At 43.4% G+C, this 22570-nt stretch overlaps 1 protein-coding gene across 1 annotated transcript in view; it reads left to right on the top strand.

Moving 5' to 3' along the window:
• The first annotated feature begins 1692 nt into the window (after positions 1 to 1692).
• The window catches only part of PASK (PAS domain containing serine/threonine kinase), a 55311-nt gene continuing 34433 nt past the window's right edge, over positions 1693 to 22570 (top strand). The window contains exons 1-6 of the mRNA XM_036754753.1: positions 1693 to 1882; positions 16394 to 16623; positions 17427 to 17597; positions 19060 to 19200; positions 20578 to 20712; positions 21699 to 21962. Coding sequence (XP_036610648.1) covers positions 1693 to 1882; positions 16394 to 16623; positions 17427 to 17597; positions 19060 to 19200; positions 20578 to 20712; positions 21699 to 21962 — 1131 coding nt within the window. The remainder of the gene's footprint in view (positions 1883 to 16393; positions 16624 to 17426; positions 17598 to 19059; positions 19201 to 20577; positions 20713 to 21698; positions 21963 to 22570) is intronic.

Raw genomic sequence — 22570 nt, 5'->3', positions numbered from 1 at the left:
CTCTGTGTCAGTTCATACAGGTCTTCCTAGTTTTCTCTGAAATTGTCGGTTTTGTGATTCCCTATGACAGAGTAGTATTTCCTGAATAACATTCGTGACCTTTTGTGATACATGGTATGGTACAAGGTTTTATATACTTCAAATATTGTAGTATTCCATCACCATTTGGAAATTTCTGTAATTCTAAAATTATTTACTTTCTCAGAATATTGATATGTTTATCAAAGTTCATTGTTCTTAATTGGGAAGAAGACTTTTAGGCCTACTGGAAAGAAAAAAAATTCCCCAAGCATTTTTGAGTGAATGACTTATAGTCTGATACAGATACCCAAATATTATAGATTTACAGGGACTTTTTCTGACAATGGTTTTGGTTTAGTCTTTTTTTTTTGTTGTTGTTGTTTTTTTTTTTTTTTTTTAGTAAGGCAATTGGGGTTAAGTGACTTGCCCATGGTCAGACAGCTAATAAGTGTCAAGTGTCTCAGGCTGGATTTGAACTCAGGTCTTCCTGACTCCAGGGCCAGTGCTGTATCCACTGTGCCACCTAGCTGTCCCTGGTTTAGTCTTGAATGAAAAAGTGAGTTTCATCAGTAAAAACTGCCTTTTCTCAATTTTTAGGACTCTCGTTTTTATATTTTTATTTTTCTGACAACTATTTTTTCTCCCTGTAGTAACAGCAGCTTTTTATTTCTAGTCTTCCCTCTGTTTTTCCAACTTTAGGAAGCATATTCCATATTGTAGAAGAGTCAATAACAACCCCTGCTACTTTCAGGTCCTTCTGAATGTCCGTGTTTATTTTATGAGGATTAATCTGGTTGTTTCTTAGCAATGGTTTGTGAATTCTTGGTGTTTTTACTTTTCAACTGCACCTTCCTTTGGGCTTTAGCACTGCTGATTTTGTTTCTTTCTGGGCTTGAAAGACCTCTCCACACCAATAGCCACTGCAATATCTCTTAACAGTCATTGAAGCTTTCTTTAAGAGAACTACAACTTTTGTATGTTTTCCTGGGGGTAATAGCTGTCCTTGAAAACTGCAGAATTAAAACCACTGCAAATGAAAGCAATGAAATGTGTGTATGGCTTGCAATCCAGCATTCAGATGACAAAGAACTCATTAAAGATGGGGAAACTGACTCCGTTGGGTTTCATCTTGTCAAGGTTAGACATTCTGAGTCAGCCCAGTGTTTGGACTACCCATGCACGTGGTCTTTATTATCAAAAAATAAAATTGTATTAAAATTATTGCTTGTCCCAAGGAACTAATAGAACATTGTCTATCTAGTTTAAATCTATAATGTTTCTATCATAAGCTTCCAGGGGTTGTGGCACATAGTAGAGAGAGAGCTGACTGCTGAGTACCTCTGGACTAATCATTGAAACTCGCAGTGTTTGGGCAGCTTTCTAAGAAGATAAGTTCTGGAACAGTTGCTGACCTGCTGCGGTAGAGGAAGTCTTCTCACTGGGGGTGCCCAATACCAGTGAAATCAATTTATTGAAAAAAAGGTGGTAATGAATCATGGTTCTTTATGCCTGGTTATTTTTGTGCAGTGCTTAATATACTACTATGGCCAGTCAGGCATTTGGTAAAGACTTTTTGATGATAATAACGAATAGATTTGAATGAATTTTTCTTTTCTTTTTCTAGTTGATTTCTTAGGGGTGAAAAGTAGGTGATCTACTTCAGGTCTTAAGATGTCCTTGAAGATTTTCCTGGAAGATGGTTGCATATATGCACCAAGGGGATTATCCTTATTAGGAAATACGGAGATTCCATTTGAAGAAAATTGCTTAGAACTGAGCAGACTCTTTCCCAGGGTTTTCCAGCACCTGAGCAGGAAGAATGGCTTTACCAGACTCTGTAACAGTAAAAAGTCACTAACGGGTAATTATCTCTTTGGATTTCTTTGGGAAATTGTACACTTGCTAATTAGAAACTTTCAATTTCACTTGTTCTTTTAATTTTCTAACTATTATATGTTTTTATTCATTATTTTAAAAAAGTGATATATTTGAGAGAGAAAGAGAATTCAGTTATGGAAGAACTTTTCATTTTCATGTGCATTCCTTTTTTATGATCTTTGTAAATTGAAATATTGGTGTTTGTTAAATTTGGAAAAAAAAAGAAAACATATTACTCTAATACTTGGTTACTATTAGGTTTGTGTCCCTGAGGCAGATTTATGAAAAATTACCTGGGTCCATAGTAATTTTGTGCTTGGGAGAGAAAACTCCGTGGGATGATATCCCAGCCTGTAGGTAGGCTGGGTGGCTGATGAGTGACTCCCAGAGGACGTGTGTCCTCATGCTGAAATAAAGGACAGGGCTAACTAGATAATATTAACTCCATCAAATGTAGTCTTTGACAAAATCCAAAAACAACACTCAATTAAGGGGCAGTGAGGCAGGGGTGGAGGCAGGACCACCAGCCCCTCTCAGCCCTCTAGCTCCTGGGTAGTGGCCCACGGTAACAAGCATCCCTTCCCATCTGCCCAGCAGGCCATTGCTTCTCCTGCTCCCAGATCTGCTGAGGTTGTGGTGCTGCTGGGGCTGAGGCCACTTTCCCCTTCCTCCTTCTTTGTCTGCTTGTAGAGCTCCTCCAAAAACATGCCTGGAGGCCAGTCCTGGTCTCCCGTTGGCTTCCTCTCTTTCCAGATTGGCCATCCAAAGCCGTGCCAGAAACCGGGCTGTGACAAAAGAACTCAGTTCAGGCATTCCAGAGGCTTTAGAAGCTGAGTATGTGTTCTGGTATTTTGATGGGACCAAAGAAGCTGGACTTCAGGGTGGAGCTGAGCTCACTGTCGATTTAGCTGCCCTGTATAAGGAGGGTTTGTAAACATATACTGGCTGGAAGAGATTATCTGTGCCTCTTTTTGTGTTCCTACTGCTTATCATAGTGCCTGGCTTGTACAGTAAGTGCCTAAGAAATGTTTAGTGATCGACCGACCATTATTAAGTGTCTGCTGTGTTCCAGAAACTGTGGTAAACATTGAGAATACAAGAAAGGCAAAAACAGTTCCTGCCTTAAGGAGCATATTCTAATGGAGGAGATGACCTGCAAACAGCTATGTGTATACAAGATATAGGCCAAGTAAATTGGAAGCACTCGTCGGGGGAAGGCACTAGGTTTCTGGGGGACAGAAGACTTGAAGGAGGCCATGGAGGTGAGGAGGGAGAGCATTCTGGGCCTGGGGGGGTCAGCCAAGGAAGAGTGAAGAGGTGGAGGGTCCAGCACATAGAACAGCCAGAAAGCCAGGTCACTAGGCTCTAGAGCGTTTCCAGTAGAAAATGAAAGCCAATAAAACAGATATAAAGATCTCTCCGGACTATACAGTAACTTAGAAAACCACACTTTTATCTGTTGCCTTTTTTTAATTACTATATCAATGCATTACAGTCAGATAGGAACTATATTTTACTCTGGCTTAGGCTACACTTCTGGGTGTGGTGGGCTCCATGTGACCCCCAGGCCATGGGTTTGATGCCTCTGCCAGAGAGTCCACAGAAAGGAGGAGAGTGCAGGAAGAAAGGAAAAGCCAGGTTATGAAGGGCTTTAAATGCCTGACAGAAGATTTTACATTGGGTCCTAGAGGCAATAGCAGTTTATTGAATGGGGAGGTGACCTGGTCCTACCCACGCCTTAGGAAGGTCACTTTGGCAGCTGAGTGGAAGATGGACCAGAGGGAGGAAAGACTTGAGTCAGAGACCAGCCAAAATGCTTTTCCAGTAGCGAAGGTCTGCACCTTCAGGTGCAGGTGGTAGGGTGGCTGTGTGAGAGGAGAGAAGGGGACAGATAGCAGAGATGTGGTGCAGGTAGCATCAGGAGGCCTTGTCCACATCAGACGTGTGGGCTGAGTGAGAGAGAGGACTTGAAGATGGCACCTCCACCGGATAACTAGGCAGATGGTGGTTTCCTGGATAGGAAGAGGGAAGTTCAGAAGGAGAGAGTGGTTTTTGGGGAAAGACAATGACTTCAGTGTTTGAGATGTCCAAGGGGTAGTTGGAGAAGGAAGACTGGAGGTCAAGAAAGTGGTTAGGGCTGATTAGAGAGATCCTAGAATCATTAATATAGAGAGGATAGCTGAACTTACGGGAGCTGAGATCACCAACTAAGACAGCCTAGGAGGAGAAGGAGAAGGGGTCCTGGGACAAAGCCCTGCGGGCACGCATGGTCAGAGGGCATGACCGAGATGAAGAATAAGCAAAAGAGGCTGGGGAGCCATCAGACAGAAAGGACAGGAAACAGGAGAGACCCGGAGATGAGAATATCAAGGAGAAAAGGATGATTAAGAGAAGTCGAGGGTGATGATCGAGAAAAGGCCATTAGAATTAAGCAATCCCTAGGAGGTAGTCAAGATGGGCAGCTAGGTGGCATAGTGGATGGAGTGCCAGGCCCAGAGTCAGGAAAACCTGGGTCCAAATATGGCATCAGGATACTTACTAGCCATGTGACCTTGGGCAAGTCACTTAACACTGTTTGTCTCAGTTTTCCCATTTGTAAAAATGAGCTGGAGAGGGAAATGACAAGCCCCTCCAGTATCTTTGCCAAGAAAACCCCAAATGGGGCTACAAAGAGTCAGACATGACTGAAAGATGACTCAACAACAACAATATTGTGGAGTAGCAGGAAGTAATGTAGCTCAATTTCTCTACCAAACCTCCTCCACAAAAATCTACAAAGCATTTTGAACAGGAAATCTAAGAAAAAGTCACATTGAGTTATTTTTCCAATCCATGGAGATGTAGGGAGTCAGAGACATATGTGGATGTGGGCGACAGGGTCTGGCCAGGAGCATGCCACATGGGACAGGGCTCCAGGGCTGGAAGAGATCCAAGGGGATCCCTGAACTAGCACAGGGTACAAGAACTGGTGGCATCTGATAGCTCTGTTGCCAGCTACACAGTTCGGGATCAGAGTGAGGGGGCAGATCTGCATAAAGAGATGGTAGACAAAAGTGTTTGCTAGTAGACCCTAGCTGTTTATTGAACAGTTGTATGATTTATCTGGGGAGCAGATCAAGGACTTAGTTCTAGCCTCCAGCCTGGGGAAGCAGGGCAGGAGTCCCAGACCAGAGGGGAGTGGTTCTGAACCCGTAGAACCTCTCACTGGGCTAATAGTGGCCGAGTCCATCTTCTGTCTGTTGGAACTCCCAACTAGGGACAAACCTGGATTTTGAACTTCTTGCAGAGCTCATCACCCCAGATCACATCACTTTGAGAGCATTGAAAGCTTGCAGACCCCCAGCCTGAGCTGTGAAAGCAGCACAAGTATGTAAGAAGACAGAAACTCAGGCCAGACATTCTTGCCAGGAGTGTTCAGAGTCCAGCATGAATATCATGTCCAGAGTCAACAAGGTGGCTGGAAGAATGAGCAAACAAAAAAAAGAATCCCGCCAAAAAGAGCTGTCATGGGGACAGGGAAGCTCAAGACACAAACCCAAAAGAAGAAAATGACTTAAAAACATTTACAAGCAAAGCCTCAAAGAGAAATGCATCTGGGACACAAGTCCAATCAGAATTCCTGAAATAAAGTGTAACAGTTAAAATAAGGTAAACTGAGGCCCAAAGTTCTGAGCATGATCAATTTATTTGTGAAGTGTAAATTTACCAATAAATAGGATCTCAGCTTCCTCAGTAGGCAAAGACCCCAAATGAGGGGGACAGTTTTCTTTTATAGGTTTTGGGGAGTACAGAACAAAGAACAGCAGCGTAGGTAACATCATGGGACTGAGGACAATATGATTGGTTACATAGCTGAGGTATGGGGAACAATATGATGGGTTGGAAGTTGGTAACAAGGGGCTCCCCGTGATCCTCCCCTTTCTCCCTGTGACTAAGAAGTGTTCCTTGTTTTAGTCCTCCTGCAAGACAGTGGCCCAGACTTCTTTGGATAGCAAACCAGTCATCCTTGAAGGATAACTTGATGGTGTAAAGATAAAAGGCCTGACTCCCTTATAGCAAGCCACGTCCTCCAAGGTTATCAGGATTCTTTGAGGCAAGAATAGAACTGTGATTACAATGAGAACAGGATTGCTGAACTTAACCTATTACAGGCCAACTGAATTTCCACACTAAGTTCAGAGACAAAGAACTATGACTTAGGCAGTTACAGGACAAAATCAATTAGTTGCAATAAGATCAATTAAAAAATGGTACAGGATCAATCTTGATCATTTCAAAAGCAAGAGTTAAAAAGGAAAAAGAAATAAAAATGATTTTAAAAACTAGTTGAGAACAGTAGAGGAAAAAAATGGGAAAAGAAATGAGAACTGTGGAAGAAAGATATGAAAAGAAAATTAACAGCTTGGAGCAAAAGTAAGGTACAAAGGCTTACTCAAGATAATAACTCCCTGAAAATTAGAATCATCCAAATAGAAGCTAATGACTCCATGATACATTAAGAAATATTAAAACAAAGTTAAAAGACTGAAAAAATAGAAGAAAATATGAGGCAGCTCATTGTAAAATCACTGACTTGGAAAACAGATTGAGAAGAGAGATAATTTAAGAATCACTGGATGAGGGGCAGCTAGATGGTGCAGTGTCTAGAGTATTGGCCTTGGAGTCAGGAGTTCAAATTCGACCTCAGACACTTGACACTTAACTAGCTGTGTGACCCTGGGCAAATCAGTTAACCCTGATAGCTTCAAACACCCCACCCCCCCAAAATTAGATGACCTGAAAGCCCTGATCAAAAAAGAGCTGGACATCATATTTCAAGAAATCATAAAAGAAAACTGCTCAGATCTCTTAGAATCAGAGAGGTGGAATAAGAGGGAGGATAGATTGAGGGAAGGGTTACTCAGAGGCAAAACAAACTCTTAAAGAGGAGTCAGGAAAAAAGTATAACAGAATAGTATGGAGGGAAATACTTGATTAATATCACAGCTGGGAATAGAATGAAGTCACCCGTCAAACAGAAGACTATAGCAGACTGGATCAGAAACTAGAATCTAACAATATGTTGTTTCTAAAAAACATAATTAAAATCAAAAGATACACATAGGGTTAAAATAGGAGACTGGAGCAGAATCTACAGAATTACACTTCGGCTAAAGTAAAAAAAAAAAATAGCAAGGATAACAATCATGATCTCAGACAAAGCAACACCAAAATTGGACCTAATTAAAAGAGATAAACAGGGAAACTATATTTTGCTCAATGACACTATAATCAGTGAATTAATATCTATACTAAACATATATAAACCAAATGGCATAGTATTGAAATTTTTAAAGGCAAAGTTAAATGAGTTATAGGGAAAAATCATTAAAAAACTATAATAGTGAGGGACCTCAGTTTACCACTCTCAGACATAGATAAATCTAACCAAAAATATAAAAAAAATTAAGGACCTGAACAGAATTTTAGAAAGGCTAGATATGATGGACCTTTGAAGATTAAATGAGTACAGAAGGGAGTATGCCTATTTCTGAACTGTGCATGGCATTGTTACAAAACCTGACCATATATTTGAGCATAAAACCTCATAAACAAGTACAAAAAAGCAGGAATATTAAATTGTGTTTTGCCAACCATAATACAGTAAAAATTACATTCAATAAAAGACCTTTGAAATGAGGAAAAAACATTAATTGGAAACTTAATCCTAAAGAATGGGTGAGTCAAATCATAGAAGTAATTAATAATTTCATTAAGGATAATGATAACAATGAGACAACACACCAACATTTTGAGGACTTAGGGGGAAAATCATTAGTAACTTTGGAGAGACCAGTTTTAATTGGATGAGTCTGACAGACTACAGAGAGTTAAGAATGTGAGAGTTTGTTTATAATGAGACTCTTTCAAAGTGGTCTTTTGCTCTTCAAAATAGGGTTTATACCTCCTCAAAGCTTTCCATTTAAGGGAATCTTTCTTTTAAGTGAGCTTTTATTTATATTTTCTGTTTCTCATATCCTGTAGTTATCCCAAGTATCTTTCCCTTTTCCCCTCCTAGAGCACCATCTCAAATGACAAAAATGGGCCTGGCTTGTGCTTAAAGTGACATAGAGGCATTTTTATTCTCTTTGTTTTTAAGCCACTAGCGTAGAGGAATCAAACAGCCAGATTTGTGCTCAAAGAAGGTTGCTATGGCAGCAGCATGCAGGATAGACTTGAAGCAGTTAAGAGGCTCCAGTCATCTAGGTAAGAGGTGGTGAGGGCCTGCACTAAGATGCTCACCAGATGCTCAGAGAGACACAGTGGGAGGAAGTCTGTGCTGTGCTGGGTGCTGTGAGGAGGAGTGAGGAGGCTACGTGATGTCAAGGTCATGAACCTGGTGGACTGAAAGGACACTGGGGCCTTTGACCGAGTTGGGGAAGTCTGCTGGAGGTGTGGATGTGTTGAGTTTGATTTGAAATGTCTGAGAGGCGATTGGTGATTAGACTAAAGCTCAGGAGAGATACTGGGGCTGGATATACCTGAATTTTTAAGTGCTTCTTGTCTTATATCCTGTGGACATTTAGCCATGTACTTCCTCCTCCTCTCTTTTTTCCTCTTTAAGAGATTATTCATATTATATGCCTGGGCTGATACCACAGCCTCTATTTCCAGATTAATCAGTGTTGATCTTTGCCCTTTGAAAAATCGTATTAAATTCCTGCTGCGCAAAGTCGGCCCAAGAGATTCCATGTTTAACTCTTGCTTGATCTTTGGGTGATGTGCAACCAGCCTGTGGGGAATGGTGGTCTGAGGATGCCCCTGTGCATGTAGACTTAGCCAGGGGGAAAAGCTGAGGTAGCATAAAACCCATGTCCTCATCCTACATGTACTAATTAGTGTTTTCCTGCCTTTATATGGAAGTCATTTCCTCCTGTGTATAAAAGCAGTGTATGGTTATCAGGGCTGGGTGTACTTTAGCTGCTTGCTTTCTTGGTGTGCTAACAAAATACTTTTTGCCTTCCTTTTCCTGAGTTTGCCTCATTGACCAGAGTGAGGCCCAGGGTGAGGCTTTGGGTAGGTGGTTAGAATGGATGACATTTAAGATTCTGCAGAATTCTAATATTTTATGATTCCAAAGATTTAAAGATTTTTACTTAAAAGAAATAATCTTGAAACATAAAAAAAATACCCCTTTGCCTAGGAACAGTGTAATTGTAAGTATAGAAGTATAGAAGGCAACACTGCTTTGGCTAGGGTTTTGATTGGCTCATTTCTTTTTTTAAAAAACTTTATTTTTCTTGCTTTTTTTTCAACATGACTTATATGGAAATACATTTTTCATGATTTCCCATGTATAATTGATATCACATGCTTGCCTTCTCAATGAGTGGGAGAAGTGCAGGAGGGAGGAGGAGAATTCAGACCTGAAAATTTAAAAAAATCAATGTTAAAAATAAAATTTAAACAATATAGCAGTAGGCAATGCTAAAGAGATCCATTTCATAAAATCATGCTGTGACTATTATACATTGCTGGGACTTCTATCTCCTAGTGCCATGTTTTCGCTTGCTCTCATTCCCTCTTTCATAGAATCAGAGATCAGTAAGCCCTCTGGGTTTTCTTCCTTCCACCTCTCTTTTCTTCTCTCTTCTTTTTTAAAAAGATTTTTTTGATTCATTTCATCTTTAAATATATAAAGGCAAAAGAGAGAACATTTTCATGTATATAGCACAACCTAAAAAGAGGATTCACTAAAAAGCCATGAATTTACAATTCACACTCTTTACTTTTTTTTTTTGACAAACTATATAAGGATTACTCGTCGTTTTCAAAGCTATTTGGCTTTCTATGATTCCTTCTCCATTTTCTTTTATTCTCTGCTGTGCACCTTTTAGATTTTTTCCCCTCCCTCTGATTTGCTAATTTCTAACGATTCTTTTCTAGTTATTAAAACAATACTTCTCCTTTCCAACACATTGTTACTTTTTTACTAGGTCAAAGCACTAAATATATTGTGATGATTAAAAAGGTTTGAGAGACATAATTTCTGGGCAATTTAGGGATTTTGTTAATAAGGCCAGCACATCTATTAATAAAAGGATGGTTATTCAGCCCTCTCTCTTAGACCAAAGACAATCATGCCGGCTGGGCTCAGGGCTTATGTGTTCTTTTGGAGGAGGAGTGGCAATCATCTCTGATTGGTTAACAGTTAATGAGAGAAAGAATCTTATAATGAGGGCTTGAGAGTGACTTCATGGCAGACTTGGGCTGAGAGACTCTTCCTCTCTGCCTAGAAGGTCTCCAGCCTAGTGCAATCTATTCAAAGAATGTTTGCCTCACCTGGCTACTCCACCTGGGTGGAATCTGAACAAGAGAGTCCAGTCTCATGCTCAGCAATGTCCTTCAAGGGACTGAACTTCTAAAAATCAGAACAAAGCAGAAGGGCCTTTCTTTAGTTATATCTAATTAATAAGGTTTTACTATACTTTTTGTCCTTTCATGTTTTATAGAAACCTTTTAAAAAGTCTCCCATTTGCTCCATCTCTGAATAAGATCTAATTTTAGAGAGTCTGCAATACTGCAAGACCATCAGTAAAGGTCAGAGGATGAGGAGATAAGTGGCTGGTGGAGGCTCCTTTGGTTCCCAGGCAACTTTTTGTTGACACGATGACAACAGAGAATTCAGGTGGCTTTTTGCAGCCTGGATCCCAGACATCACAGAGAACCTGCCAAAGACTTTTGAAAACAGATGACTTCTCCACACTTCTGGTGGCTCTCATACGCACAGATGGTATGGCCAGGAAGGACCCAGAAAGTCTTAGCCAAGATGACCAAGCCTTAGGCAAGGAACCTAAGACCACCAGGACAAGTGGGCTGTGCCTGATTGCCACCCATTGCAGTCAAAGGGATGTGGAAAAGAAGAGCTCGTCTGGGGATGAGCATCTGGCTAAGAAGATGGTGCAAAAGGTGGGCTGAGGATCTAGCCTGTGGCTTCAAGCAGTGGTACCAGACTCAAATAAGAACGGATCCCTGCATATTGACTTGGAAAAACCACAAATTAACACTCTGTGTTGTGTCGTGTTTTTCTTCATTTTGTTAAACATTTCCCAATTACACTTTCATCTAGTCCTGGCAGGACTCTGGGAGTTTGGCTGTAGGTGGTGAGTCTGATACCTCTGGCTTAAAGGAGAGTAAGATCAACATCTGCGTGAGGGCTGAGTGAGGCTGCCAGCATGGCGGTCTTACAAATTTGACTCAAAAGGATAGAGGAGGGAGGAAACTATGTTAGTTTATTCATCCGGCTAGATACGACAGGGACTCGCTATAACAGAGAAAGAAGACATTCTGTGGACTCGGTGTTCGCAGCAAGGAGAGTGGGGCTTCCCACATTTAGGCAAAGACAACATGGACATAAGGTCTTAGTGCAGAGAGGCCTGTTGGGCCCTGGCTCTCACCGAGATCTTGTGACTAGAATGTGGCCCTGGGTGGGTCTGCCTTGTTCAAAAGACACAGGTCACGAAAAGGGAGTCAGAAGGTTGTATAGGAAGGTGGACTTGCAAGAACATTCAGTGACAAGGGAATGGGGGGAAGGTGGAGAATCCCTTCGGAAAGCCTGTGAGTAAAGATTGATGGAAGCAGAGCAAGACGTTTTCCTAAAGAAATGGCTCAAGAACATCTGGAGCCCGCAGAGAGCCAACATGGCTCCGTGGAGGACAGGTCACGAGGGCCTCTGTCAGGAGAGGGAGCGGTGTGGGCGAGGTGGCTTCGATGTCTAGACCCAACGAGTGTTCCTTGGTGGGCTGGTGTCGACTCAGAAGGTCTCTGTAAAGGTGGAGTGAGCAGATGGCCAATGAAACTGGACCCCCTCCATTGAAGAATTAGTGCCAAACCTTTCCTGACTCAGCTTCCCCATGTGACCCCTTTCCCTCCATCCCTGAAATTACTTTGTGTTTACCTTGCATGTAGAAAGAAACCCCTTGAGGGTAGGGACTGTTTACTTTTTTAACGATGTTCCTAAACACAGTAGGCACTTAATAAATGCTAATTGTTTAGTTGGTTGATTGAATACATATTTGTTATCTGCTTCCTTCCTGGACTGTAAAATGGAATGACGACAGGTTTTCTTTTTTGCTTTGGTATCTTCACTTGTTAGCAAATCATCACCATCATGACAGCCGATAACATTTTACATCTACTTTAGGATTTACGTTTGTTATCTCATTTGGTTTCACAGTCAAAACAACTCTGTGAGGCAGGTGCTTGTATCATCTCCATTTTGAAGATGAGGAAGCTGAGACAGACAGAAGTTAAGTGACTTGCTCAGGGTCACACAGTTACTAAATGTCTGAGGCTGGATTTGAATTCAGGTTCTTAACTCCAGGACCAGCAGTTCTGAGCTTGAACCTGAGTTCAAATCCTGCCTCCTATGATTACTGGCTGTGTGACCCTGTGCAAATCACTTAACTGTTGTTTGTCCTAGTTTCTTTATTTGTAAAATGGAGGTACTAGTATTTACCTCCCAGGGTTGTTGTGAGGATCACACGAGATATTTGTAAAGCTGTCCGTACACTTTAATGTGCTTTATAAATGCTGTGATGATCAGATGCCACCTAGCTGCCAAGAGGCACTTAATAAATGCTTATTGAATGATAAGGCTTGCAGAAGGTGTGGGACCAGATCGTGCCAAGGCCCATGAGAGTGGCAGACCTGGCAGCTGACCCAGGGAACTCCAGGGCTGTAAGCTGCAGAGGTTGCATGGAGGTAAAGGAAGTGCTTTCTTCAGCTTCCTATACCAATGAAATGATAAGTGAAAAATGAAAATATAAAAGAATGAAGTTTCAAAATTGCTTCCCTCATAACAAAGCCTGTGAGGTTTCTTATCCACATTTTACAGGTGAGTAAACTGAGGCTCAGTGAATGTGTAGGTCCCTGAACTCTCAGCCCATGGCGGTTTCTACTCCTCCAGCAATTAAGTGACTTCATAACCCAAACCGTGTGGTGTTGATTATTGCTGGTGGTGCTTCTGAGGCCATTTTGATAGGTTTCTAGGACTTTCTTTTCTCAGAAAAATCAATGGAAAATTGAATCTTGGAATGAATTTTCAATATTCAAACTCATAATACTTTGGTCTTTCTGCAAGATTTTGTACTGTGTTTCATGTGTTTTAAAGACATTTTCACATAAGAGGAAGCTCTTAAGAAGTGATAAGGGATAAAGGGGACAAACATAAAAGCAAAAGATATCAATAAAATTGAATTTAAAAAGTCAAATGCAAAGACAAAGCCCAGATAGCAGAGTAGCAGGAAGACATTCAGCTGAGTTTCCATCCTCAACTCCCCCCTCCAAACTCCTCCAAACAAATCTAGAACATGTGCCTGTCTGAATCCTGTTGAGGAAATCTGAGGCAAAGTCAGTGTGTTAGCTTTTCAGCCAAAGTGGGCAACAGGAGACATATAGAAAGGTTAGTAGACACTGGGAACAGGGTTTGATCAGGAGCACCCTGATGGGTACACAGAGAGAGGCAGAGCTCCAAGGAGAAAGGAGGTCCCAGGCCCATACCAGCACACCTAGAACTACAGGAAGGTGAGAAGAGGTGCCAACTGGCAGCTTTGTCACCTGCTACCCAGTCCCAAGGCAGAGATCCAGGGTGGACTGAGGAGGGGCTCTGTGCCCAAGGGTCCTAGGCTGTGTATGCCAGATCCCAGGAGCAGAGCAGGGTCTCACTTTGAAACCTGCAGAGGAATGATTAGCTCAGGAATCCTACTCCAAAGGGAAACCTGAGGTTCTGTCACTGTGGATGAGCAGGACTTTGTAGCTCACTAATGGGGGAAGCAGAGCCCAGACCAGGGGCAGCAATCAGACTGCCTGGGATCAGAGCACTGTGAGAGCACCGGAGGCTAGCAGGTTCCCAGCCTGAGCTGTCCCTGAGAGCCCCAAATAACCCAAGAAAGCAGCCACAAGAGCAGCTCAGACCTTCACTATCTGCCTCCCTTATCAGCTCACCATCCTGATCCACATCTGGTCATCCCTCCTCAAACCTCCTTTGACTCCCCCTGCCCCTCCCCCCCCTCAGCTGAGAAGCTGCCCCTTCACTGTGAGCTGTCTCTCATCTGCACCCTTTTTCATCTCCTACCACTCGGGGGGCCCTCTACCTTCATCTCCTTCACCACTGTCTCACATGAAGAGGGGGCCTTACTTCTTACCAAGGCAAACCTGTGCGCGCACAAGCCATCCCATTCCATACCATCCCCAACAGACTGCTCTCTGTCGTTCCCCCCTTTCACTTAGTTTCAATTTCCCCCTCTACTGGCTCCTTCTCTACTGACTGCAAACACTTGAGCCTTGTCTCCCTGCTAACAGGAACTCTTCTGTTCTGGAGAAGGTGCCTCTACCTTCCCTCGTCTCACTCTTAACCCCCTACAATCTTGTTTTTTTGCCTCATCACTCCAACAAAACTTCCTTCTCCACAGTTATCAGTGATCTCTTAACTGCCAAATCCAATGACCTTTCTCAGTCCTCATCCTTCTTGACCTCTCTGCAGTCTTTGATACTGTTGATCCCCCGTCCTCCTTGATACTCCCTAGGTTTACAGACATCTCTCCCCTAGTTCTCCTCTTCCCTATTGGACCTCTTCTCACTCTCCTTTGCTGGATCCTCATCCAGGTCACACCCTCTACCTGTACATGTCTCCTCTATCCTAGGCCCACTTCTCTTGCCTCTTTATACAACTTCATTTGGTGATCTCATCAGCTCCCATGGATTTAATTACCATCTCTATGATGATGATTCTCAAGCCTACCCATCCTGCCCCCCAAATTTCAGATATCTTGAACAGGATGTCCAGCAGGCATCATAAACTCAACATGCCCAAAACAGAATTCATTATCTTTCCCCCAACTCCTCCCCTGCTCATCTACCTTCCCTGTCACTGTAGAGGGCCGTACCACCCATCCACCCACAGTCAGGACCACACATGATTTAGCAGCAACTCCTTCGAAGGAGCAGAGAACTTGAACCATGATATTCCAGAAGGCAAAGGGCATACTTACAGCTAAGAATAACTTACCCAGAAAAACTGAGGATGATTCTACTGAGGAAAAAATAGATTTTTAATGAAATAGAAGACTTTCAAATAGTCTTGATGAAAATACTGGAGCTACATAGAAACTTTGAAGTTCAAACATAGTAGTTACGAGAAACATAAAAAGATAAATATGATTAAGCCATCATAAGGGACTAAAATGATAATTTGTTTACATTCAAATATGGGGACATGATCTGTGTGTCTCCCTTGAACCCCATCATCATCAGGGTTGTGGAGTGAGTCTAATTAGACAAAGCCTGGGAATGGTTCTGCTATATCTTGATGATCTTAAGAGAAGACTGGAAAAATGGGAAGAGGAATATACTAGCTGGGGAAGGGAAAGGAGGTTGGGGGAAATGGTGTCACGTAATCAGGGTGTGCAAGTAGACATCTGTAGAAACAAGGAGGAAGCGGCCGACACTTGAACTTCCCTCTCATCTAAACTGGTCAGAGGAAGAATAACACAGATACAGACCTAGGTACAGAATTAGTTCATTCGACAGGGAAGTATGAGGGTGAAGGGGAGACTTAGAGGGAAGGCAGGGTAAGGGCGGCTAGGTGGTGTCATAGTGCACAGAGCTCTGTGCCTGGAGTCAGGAAGACTTATCTTCCTGGGTTCAAATCTGGCCTCGGACTCTAGCTATATGACCTTGGGCAAGTCACTTTACCCTGTTTGCCTCAGTTTCCTCATCTGTAAAATGAGCTAGAGAAGGAAATGACAAACCTCTTTAGTATCTCTGCCAAGGAAACCCTAAATGGGGTCATGGTGAGTTGGACCCAACTGAAATGAGGGAACAACACAAAGGTTAAGGGGGAGGGATTAGTCCTAAGCAAGACAAAGGATAAAAATATGTATACCTCTTTTTTCAGATGACAAAGAATGGGAATTTCAGAGGGTGCCCATCCGTTGGGGAACAGCTAAATGAGTTGTGGTATATAAATGTGATGAAACACTTTTGTGCTGTAAGAAATGATGACGGGGATTGTTTCAGAGAAACCTGGGAAGACTTGAATGAACTGATGCAGAGCAAAGTTTACAGAACTAGGGAACAGTTTATACAGTGACAACAATATAGTAAAGACGAACACGTCTAAAAGAATTAGGAGCTTTGCTCAGTGTAATGACCATCCCTGATTCCACAGAATTGATGATGAGACCTGCTTCCTGAGAGAGAGGTGAAGGACTCAGCATGCACAATGAGATACACAGATTTCTGTACATGGACAAAGAGGAAATTTGTTTTGCTTCACTATGAATTTTTGTAATAAGTTTTGTTTTTCTTTCATTTTCAGTTGTGGGGAAAGGCAGGGGTGTAAGGGAGAAAGGGTGAATTTTTGCTGATTGAAAAAAAGTAATTAAAAAAGCCTCCCAGATTCTTAACAGCTGCAGAAATTCTCACCTTTCCTTTGTCTTCCTTTCCTTTTCAGAAGACAAATGGAATGCCTATTGCTTGTCTTCACTGGCTGCCCAAAATATTTGTATGAGCCGATTCAGCATCATGTCCCAGACAGAGCATTCTGAATTGTCCAGCACCATATGCAGTTCCTACTCCTCCTTGCTGAATAGCTCGCCTTCGGGGCCATCCCTCCGCTCTCTGTCCTCATCTCCGTATGCCCCAAGTAAAGTCATATTCGTAGTGGATTTGAAGACGAGGAAGGTAGTGTGAACTTTGGCCCTTGCTTACTGGCCAGAGAAATGCCTTTTTTTGTGTTGTGCTTTAAGGGGGATTTGCACGCTTGTTAAGTAGTCTTAGGGCTTGAACACATGTGAAGTGGAAGTTAGGCTATAATTAGGTTTATCACTCCTTCTCCACCATATTCATTGAAGGGTAAATGATTTTTTTATCCGATTCTCCAGGTACATCTTCTCGATGATAACAGGGGATTATGGTCTGTGTTGATAGGGGACACGGATAAATTTATAGATCCTTTCTATATTGACATAATTTATTTATAAGGCTAGAGATTCAAGGGTAAATCATTTCCCTTTATCTGCTTAGCCATAAGCCCAGTTAAGAGAAAAATGAACTTAAAATGTTTCTGTTCTCTAAATGCATTTGCTTAGAAGCTATTGGCCCAGATCAACAGAAGAGGGGAGCTGTTGATGTGATCTCCCATTTATGATTAGGAGAAGGTTGCCTGTAGTTCAGTGAGTGGATGAAATAGTGTTCTTCTTGGTAGTATCTGAGACGCTATCATCACAATTTCTGATTTGGAGTCTAGTCTATAGGGTAGGAAAAGCTAAGTGGTGCATAGGGAAGGAAAGCCTTGTGACCTTGTTTAAGCATACTTCCTGGAGCTATAGAAGACAGGGAAGCAAGAAGCAGCATTCTGGGAGCTTATATGTTTACATTTTTTTTATTGGGCTATAAGTGAGGTAAGAGATTACAGCATCAGTATTTGAGTGTTGGGGGAATTGCTTCGGGTGATTGGTGATGTCTCGTGCTCTGTCTCTTTTTAGATCCTTGTTGTCAATGACCAAGCTTGTGAGCTCCTCGGGTATTGTGGTCAGGAGTTGATTGGCCAGAGGCTGTCGCTGTTCTTTTCGAAATCCAGCACTTCAGTAGTGGAGGCATTACTTAACGAGTCTGGGGAGGCGGATGAACAAAATGTCGTCGCTTTTGGAACGGTGGTGAGTGGGACACTTGGGCAGGCGATGCCTTGGAAGCTGGGCCTTTTTAGATCCTTTAAATGGTTGTTTTGCATTTTGCCTAGAGCCCACCTTGATTTGTTTCAGCCTTCAAAATGAATAATTGTTCCTATCCTCAAAGTCAGCATTTCCATGTATTTTTTTCATATCCAAGGTTTAGTTGGCAGATCTCTTTGATAAATGAATGTTTAAGTCATGGGAGAGTATGCTCTCCTGCCACCTGCTTTTGGTAGAAGTTTTTTTTGACTGTACACCATCTTTGGGCATGCCTAGATGGTGGTGGAAGTTGGGTTTAAGATTAGAATACTGAAGTTTAATTTCTCTGAATATATCTGGCCGCATAAAAGTGCATGTGAAATGAACCTAAATGAACTATAAAATATGTCAAGGATTTAAAAAAGTATTTATAGCAGTTTCTATTTCAGTTTTCTTCGTGTACCACCTTATTATTATGTCATGGGAGTAGTTCTCCAAGGCCATACTGGCAGAATGTGAGCTGGAAAGACATGGAAGCTGAGTGGGCTTGGCCACTCCCTTCAGGGCTGGCCACCCATCAAGCCATTGTGTTAACCCCAGCACCTCCAGAAATTTCAAGGGCTTACAGGGACTCCTGAGCTAGAAGGGATTCAGAGAACAGAGGAGGACTAAGTGAGGGCAAGATTGGTGCAGTGGCCGGTCGTGAGAGAGGTGATGTGGGCACACAAGTGGTAAGAAGTAGAATGAAAGCTGCACCCTATGTTCTTTGCCTCCCGCTGCCAGGGTCGCCAGGGGATCGGGCTCAGGAAGGTCTGGGTTTGGGTCTGGGCAGATCCAACAGTTCTATACGCCTCAGATGGGCGTGGTAACAGCATCTACCTCCTGGTGTTGTTGTGAGCATTGAAGGAGGTAATACTAAGATCCTTTCTACCTTTAACATTCTGTGACTGGTTCGGATGGATCATTCAGAGGTGCTAATTCTTCAGAAAGAGAAGCAAGGTAAGAAAAAACAGTGTATATAATTGTGTGAATAGTCATTTTAGGAAGTGACACGCTTTTCCCCCCTTTTCCTGATGCTTCAAATATAGCTGAGAAAGAAAAAAGCAGTTTGATTTTTCTCCTCAATTAAATCCTATTTCAGCGCCTCATCAAGGCTGCGTCTGGCAGGCCTTCCTCAGCTGGGAAGACGGGTGGCTGGAGAGCGCTGCTCTCCATGACCATCTCCCACGTCCCTTAGGGAAGCACCACCCACAATGCTGAGCTCGTGGGGTCGCTGAGTAGCTTGTTTTCCTTAGAATCGTCCAGCTTTGAAAGGCTTTGGTGGAAGTAGGCCTAAAGTGTGGATCCCTGGGCTGCTTAGGGGTGGGCTTGTCCTCCCCTGGACGCAAAGCCTCGTTCTCTGAGCGCATGGGGATCCGCTGGTGCTGTGGGCTTTGTGGAGGGGTTCTGAGCCCGGCCCTGTTCCCAGGTGGACCTCATCTGTGCCAACAAGGAGAAGGTTCCTGTCTCCATCTGGATGAAGAATCTGGAGCATGACTGCTCCCCGTGCTGCGTTGTTTTGCTGGAGCCCGTGGAGAGATTCACAGTTTGGGTCACTTTCCACAGTGATGTGAGTTTGCTTCTCAGTTTCCAAAATGAAATATCTTCTCTGGTATTTCACCTTCACCGAGGTTTTTTTTAATCCACTTAGTGCTTCAAAAACCACTCCTCCCAATTATACAGTTAGGGAAATGAAGCAAGCCAAGCCAGCTCAGTGCCTGCTATAAGTGTCTGAGGCTGGATTTGAACTCAGGTCTCTCAGGTGTTTCTGAAGCCAGGCCTGGCATTCTGCATCCACAGACATGCACACATTTTCATTATCATTATATATTGAAAGGTGTCACCTAGTGTAGTAGATAGAGCATGGGATTGGGGGTCAGGAAGACCTCTGCCCAGATCCTGGCCCCGACACTTACTAGCTGTGAAGTCACCTGCCCTTTCTGGGCTTCCTACAGTTCCCTCTGGTTTATCTCCCAAATGATAGGTGGGGTTTTGTTAGAACTGGTGAAAGGCAGTTCTCACAATGGAACTTTCTCATACATGTTCAATCAGTTTGACAATAAAAATATACATCTAAGTAGCATCATTTGGAAAAATGTTATCTCATCTTGTGTGGGAAGGGAAAGCTTTTTTTTTTTTTTGGAGGGGGGAAGACAGGGCAATTGGGGTTAAGTGACTTGCCCAAGGTCACACAGCTAGTAGGTGTGTCAAGTGTCTGAGGTCAAATTTGAACTCAGGTCCTCCTGACTCCAGGGCCAGTGCTGTACTCACTGCGCCACCTAGCTTTTTTAAAGAAATGAACTTCTCTGAAATGTCACCTACCTAGACATGGTGGCACACCCCTCTCATCCCAGCAATGGGAGGCTGAGGCTGGTGGATCCTCTTGAGCTGCGGCAGGCACTAAGTTCATCACTGAGCCCTCAGGGACAACAGGCTACTAGGTTTCCTAAGAAGGGGTGAACAAGCCCAAATCAGCAACAGGCCAGGTCAGAGCTCCCATGCTGATCAGTAGTGGAATTGGGCTCCTGAGTGGCCCCCTGCACTTCCAGGTCAGGTGAGATGAGGAGCTCTACTATTTAAAGAAAAAGAAAGAGAAAAAACTCATACAGTATACAAAATATATGCAGGGTACTAAATGGCAGTAGCTGACCGTGGTTTTTTGAGAACCAGAGACAATCTTCCTAGGAAAAATGACAGGGAGGTATTGTATTTCAATTTTGAATTTTTCATGGTTGAGTTTTTAGGCATTTCTTTTGTAGAGGCAGAAAGTTGTATTTTTTAAAAAGTGGCTAGTTTTTAAATCTTCTGCACACCTAAAGTAGAGGAAGCTTGAACTAGTTTTTCTGACCTGAAAGAAGCTGAATTTTGATTAAACTGAGAGCTGGACAATGACCTGTGATTCTGGTGTATTTCACACTGAAGTCACCAGGTGACCTTTTCCTCTAAGGGCACGGTAATATCATGCGACAATCTTTTTGCTCAACTCTTCGGCTTCTCGTCCTTGGAAGAAGTGATCGGGAAGGACATCCTGGACCTGATTCCTTCTCTGCAGATGCCATCCCCAGGCCAGCAGATCAGAGAGGTACGAGCTCCTGCACTTGCTGTTGAGCAGACCCTCTTCTCCTGTGGCTTCGGCTGACCGGGGAACAAATCCCATTGAAGAGGCTCAGATTCTGTTTCCTGACATTTAAGCTCAGGATTCCCGATTGTAGAGTTTTTGGAATATCTGGATGTCATCCAAGGCAGGGACTTTTAACTTTGGGTCCACGAACTTGTTTTAAAAAATATTTTGATAACTGTATTTCAGTGTAAGTGGTTTCCTTTGCAATCCTCTGCACTTCATTTTATGTATTTAAAAGCCTGATTCTGAGAAGGGGCTCCCCGCCAGATCTCCAGACTGAGTTGGGGGAGGAGGGAGGTTGGAGAGGCCCTGGTCCAGGACATAAAAGAGAGGACAAATCCTGGCCTAGGGCTTTCTAACTGTTCTTTGAATGATTGTTTGCCACATCCACCAGGTAGAGTCTCTTCGCATTGATTCAGGCATTTGGAACACCTTCTAATTTGGATTCAGAGATTTTCCAACTTAAAGCCCTATTTTTCCCCCTTTTTTGTTGGTAGTTATTTGTAGTATGTTATCCACCAGGCCTTGAGGTGAGGAAAAAGGTGAATTGGAATAGAGACCTCTCTTGGGCTCCAGCTTTCTGCCCTTCTGACCACTGGAAACGGCTTTGGGACTAGGGGAGGTGGGAAATCCTTATTAGAAGTAAAGACATCAGCAAGAAGGGAAGGTCAGAGGGATGAGCGTCAGTTGGTCATTAAATATTTATTAAGTGCCTGCCATGTGCCAGGTGCTGTGGATGCAGTGAAAGCACAAATACAGTTCTGATCCTCAGGGAGTTTGTAGTCTAACACATGCCAGCCAACTGTAGATGTGGTCACCTCAGAAGAGTTAGGGAGGCCTTGTGGTGTGCACACATGGAGAAAGTGAAGACGGGAAAGAGGGGAGGGAGTCTGCCGTCATTCTTTGCCCCAGCCTTGCTCTAAACCAGCTGCCTTGGCTTTTCACAGGACCTTGGGATTCAGAGACTAACAGGGAGAGCCAAGGACAGCAGCGCCTTCCCTCTGAGCTTAAAGCTGCGGATGGACCTCCCTGACGACGATGAGGAGGAGGGCCAGGAGGCCTCTTCACTGTTCACCTACTCAGCTTCCCTCTGGATTTTTACCACCATCAGTGGCTTAATCACCCTTCTGCCTGATGGGACCATCTATGGCATCAACCACAACTTTGCTCTAACACTGTTTGGTTACGAAAAGGCAGATGTGCTGGGGAAGGTAGGGACTCCTTTGGTCCGTGTACTCTTTCTGTCCGTTCTTTCCTGGGGAGCAGAGACAGTGGTGATTCACAGGGACTGCACAGTACAAGTCGGACGCAACAGGAGTGCTCCTCCACGGGCCTGACCTGTGGAGGGGTACCTGGGGGAAGGGAGCCCTCCTCCCCTGTAGCCTAGAGTTGCCTCCTGCTCATCTTTGTGAGGCTCCGGTTCAGGATTTCTGTGCTTCCTCTTCTACTCCACAGCACTTTAAGATCTTGGAGAAAGCTGTGGTTGTTTCATTCAGTCAAGAAGCATTTATTAAGCACCAGCTGTGTTCTAGGCACAACATTAGGTGCTGGGGAAGCAGACCCAAAGAAGGAAGCAGCTCCTTGTCTGAAGGGGAGATGATGAGTAGTTGGAGAACAAACATGAGGAAAGCCAATGCAAAGAAAGATGAGTCTTTCCCTACTGGGTCATTTGAGAGGGCGGGCTGCAGCAGGAGGCAGAGGTAAGGAGGGTGAGCCTTTCAGGCTGGGACAGCCACCATCAGGGTAAGGCATGAGTTCAGGCCCAGAGATGGGATGTGGAGCATTGGCTGAGATGCAAGAGGTGCGGGCCAGAAGTGGG

This window comes from Trichosurus vulpecula, chromosome 4 (genome assembly GCF_011100635.1).
Source record: "Trichosurus vulpecula isolate mTriVul1 chromosome 4, mTriVul1.pri, whole genome shotgun sequence".
Taxonomy (NCBI): Eukaryota; Metazoa; Chordata; class Mammalia; order Diprotodontia; family Phalangeridae; genus Trichosurus; species Trichosurus vulpecula.
This window is presented reverse-complemented; position numbering and strand designations above follow the sequence as displayed.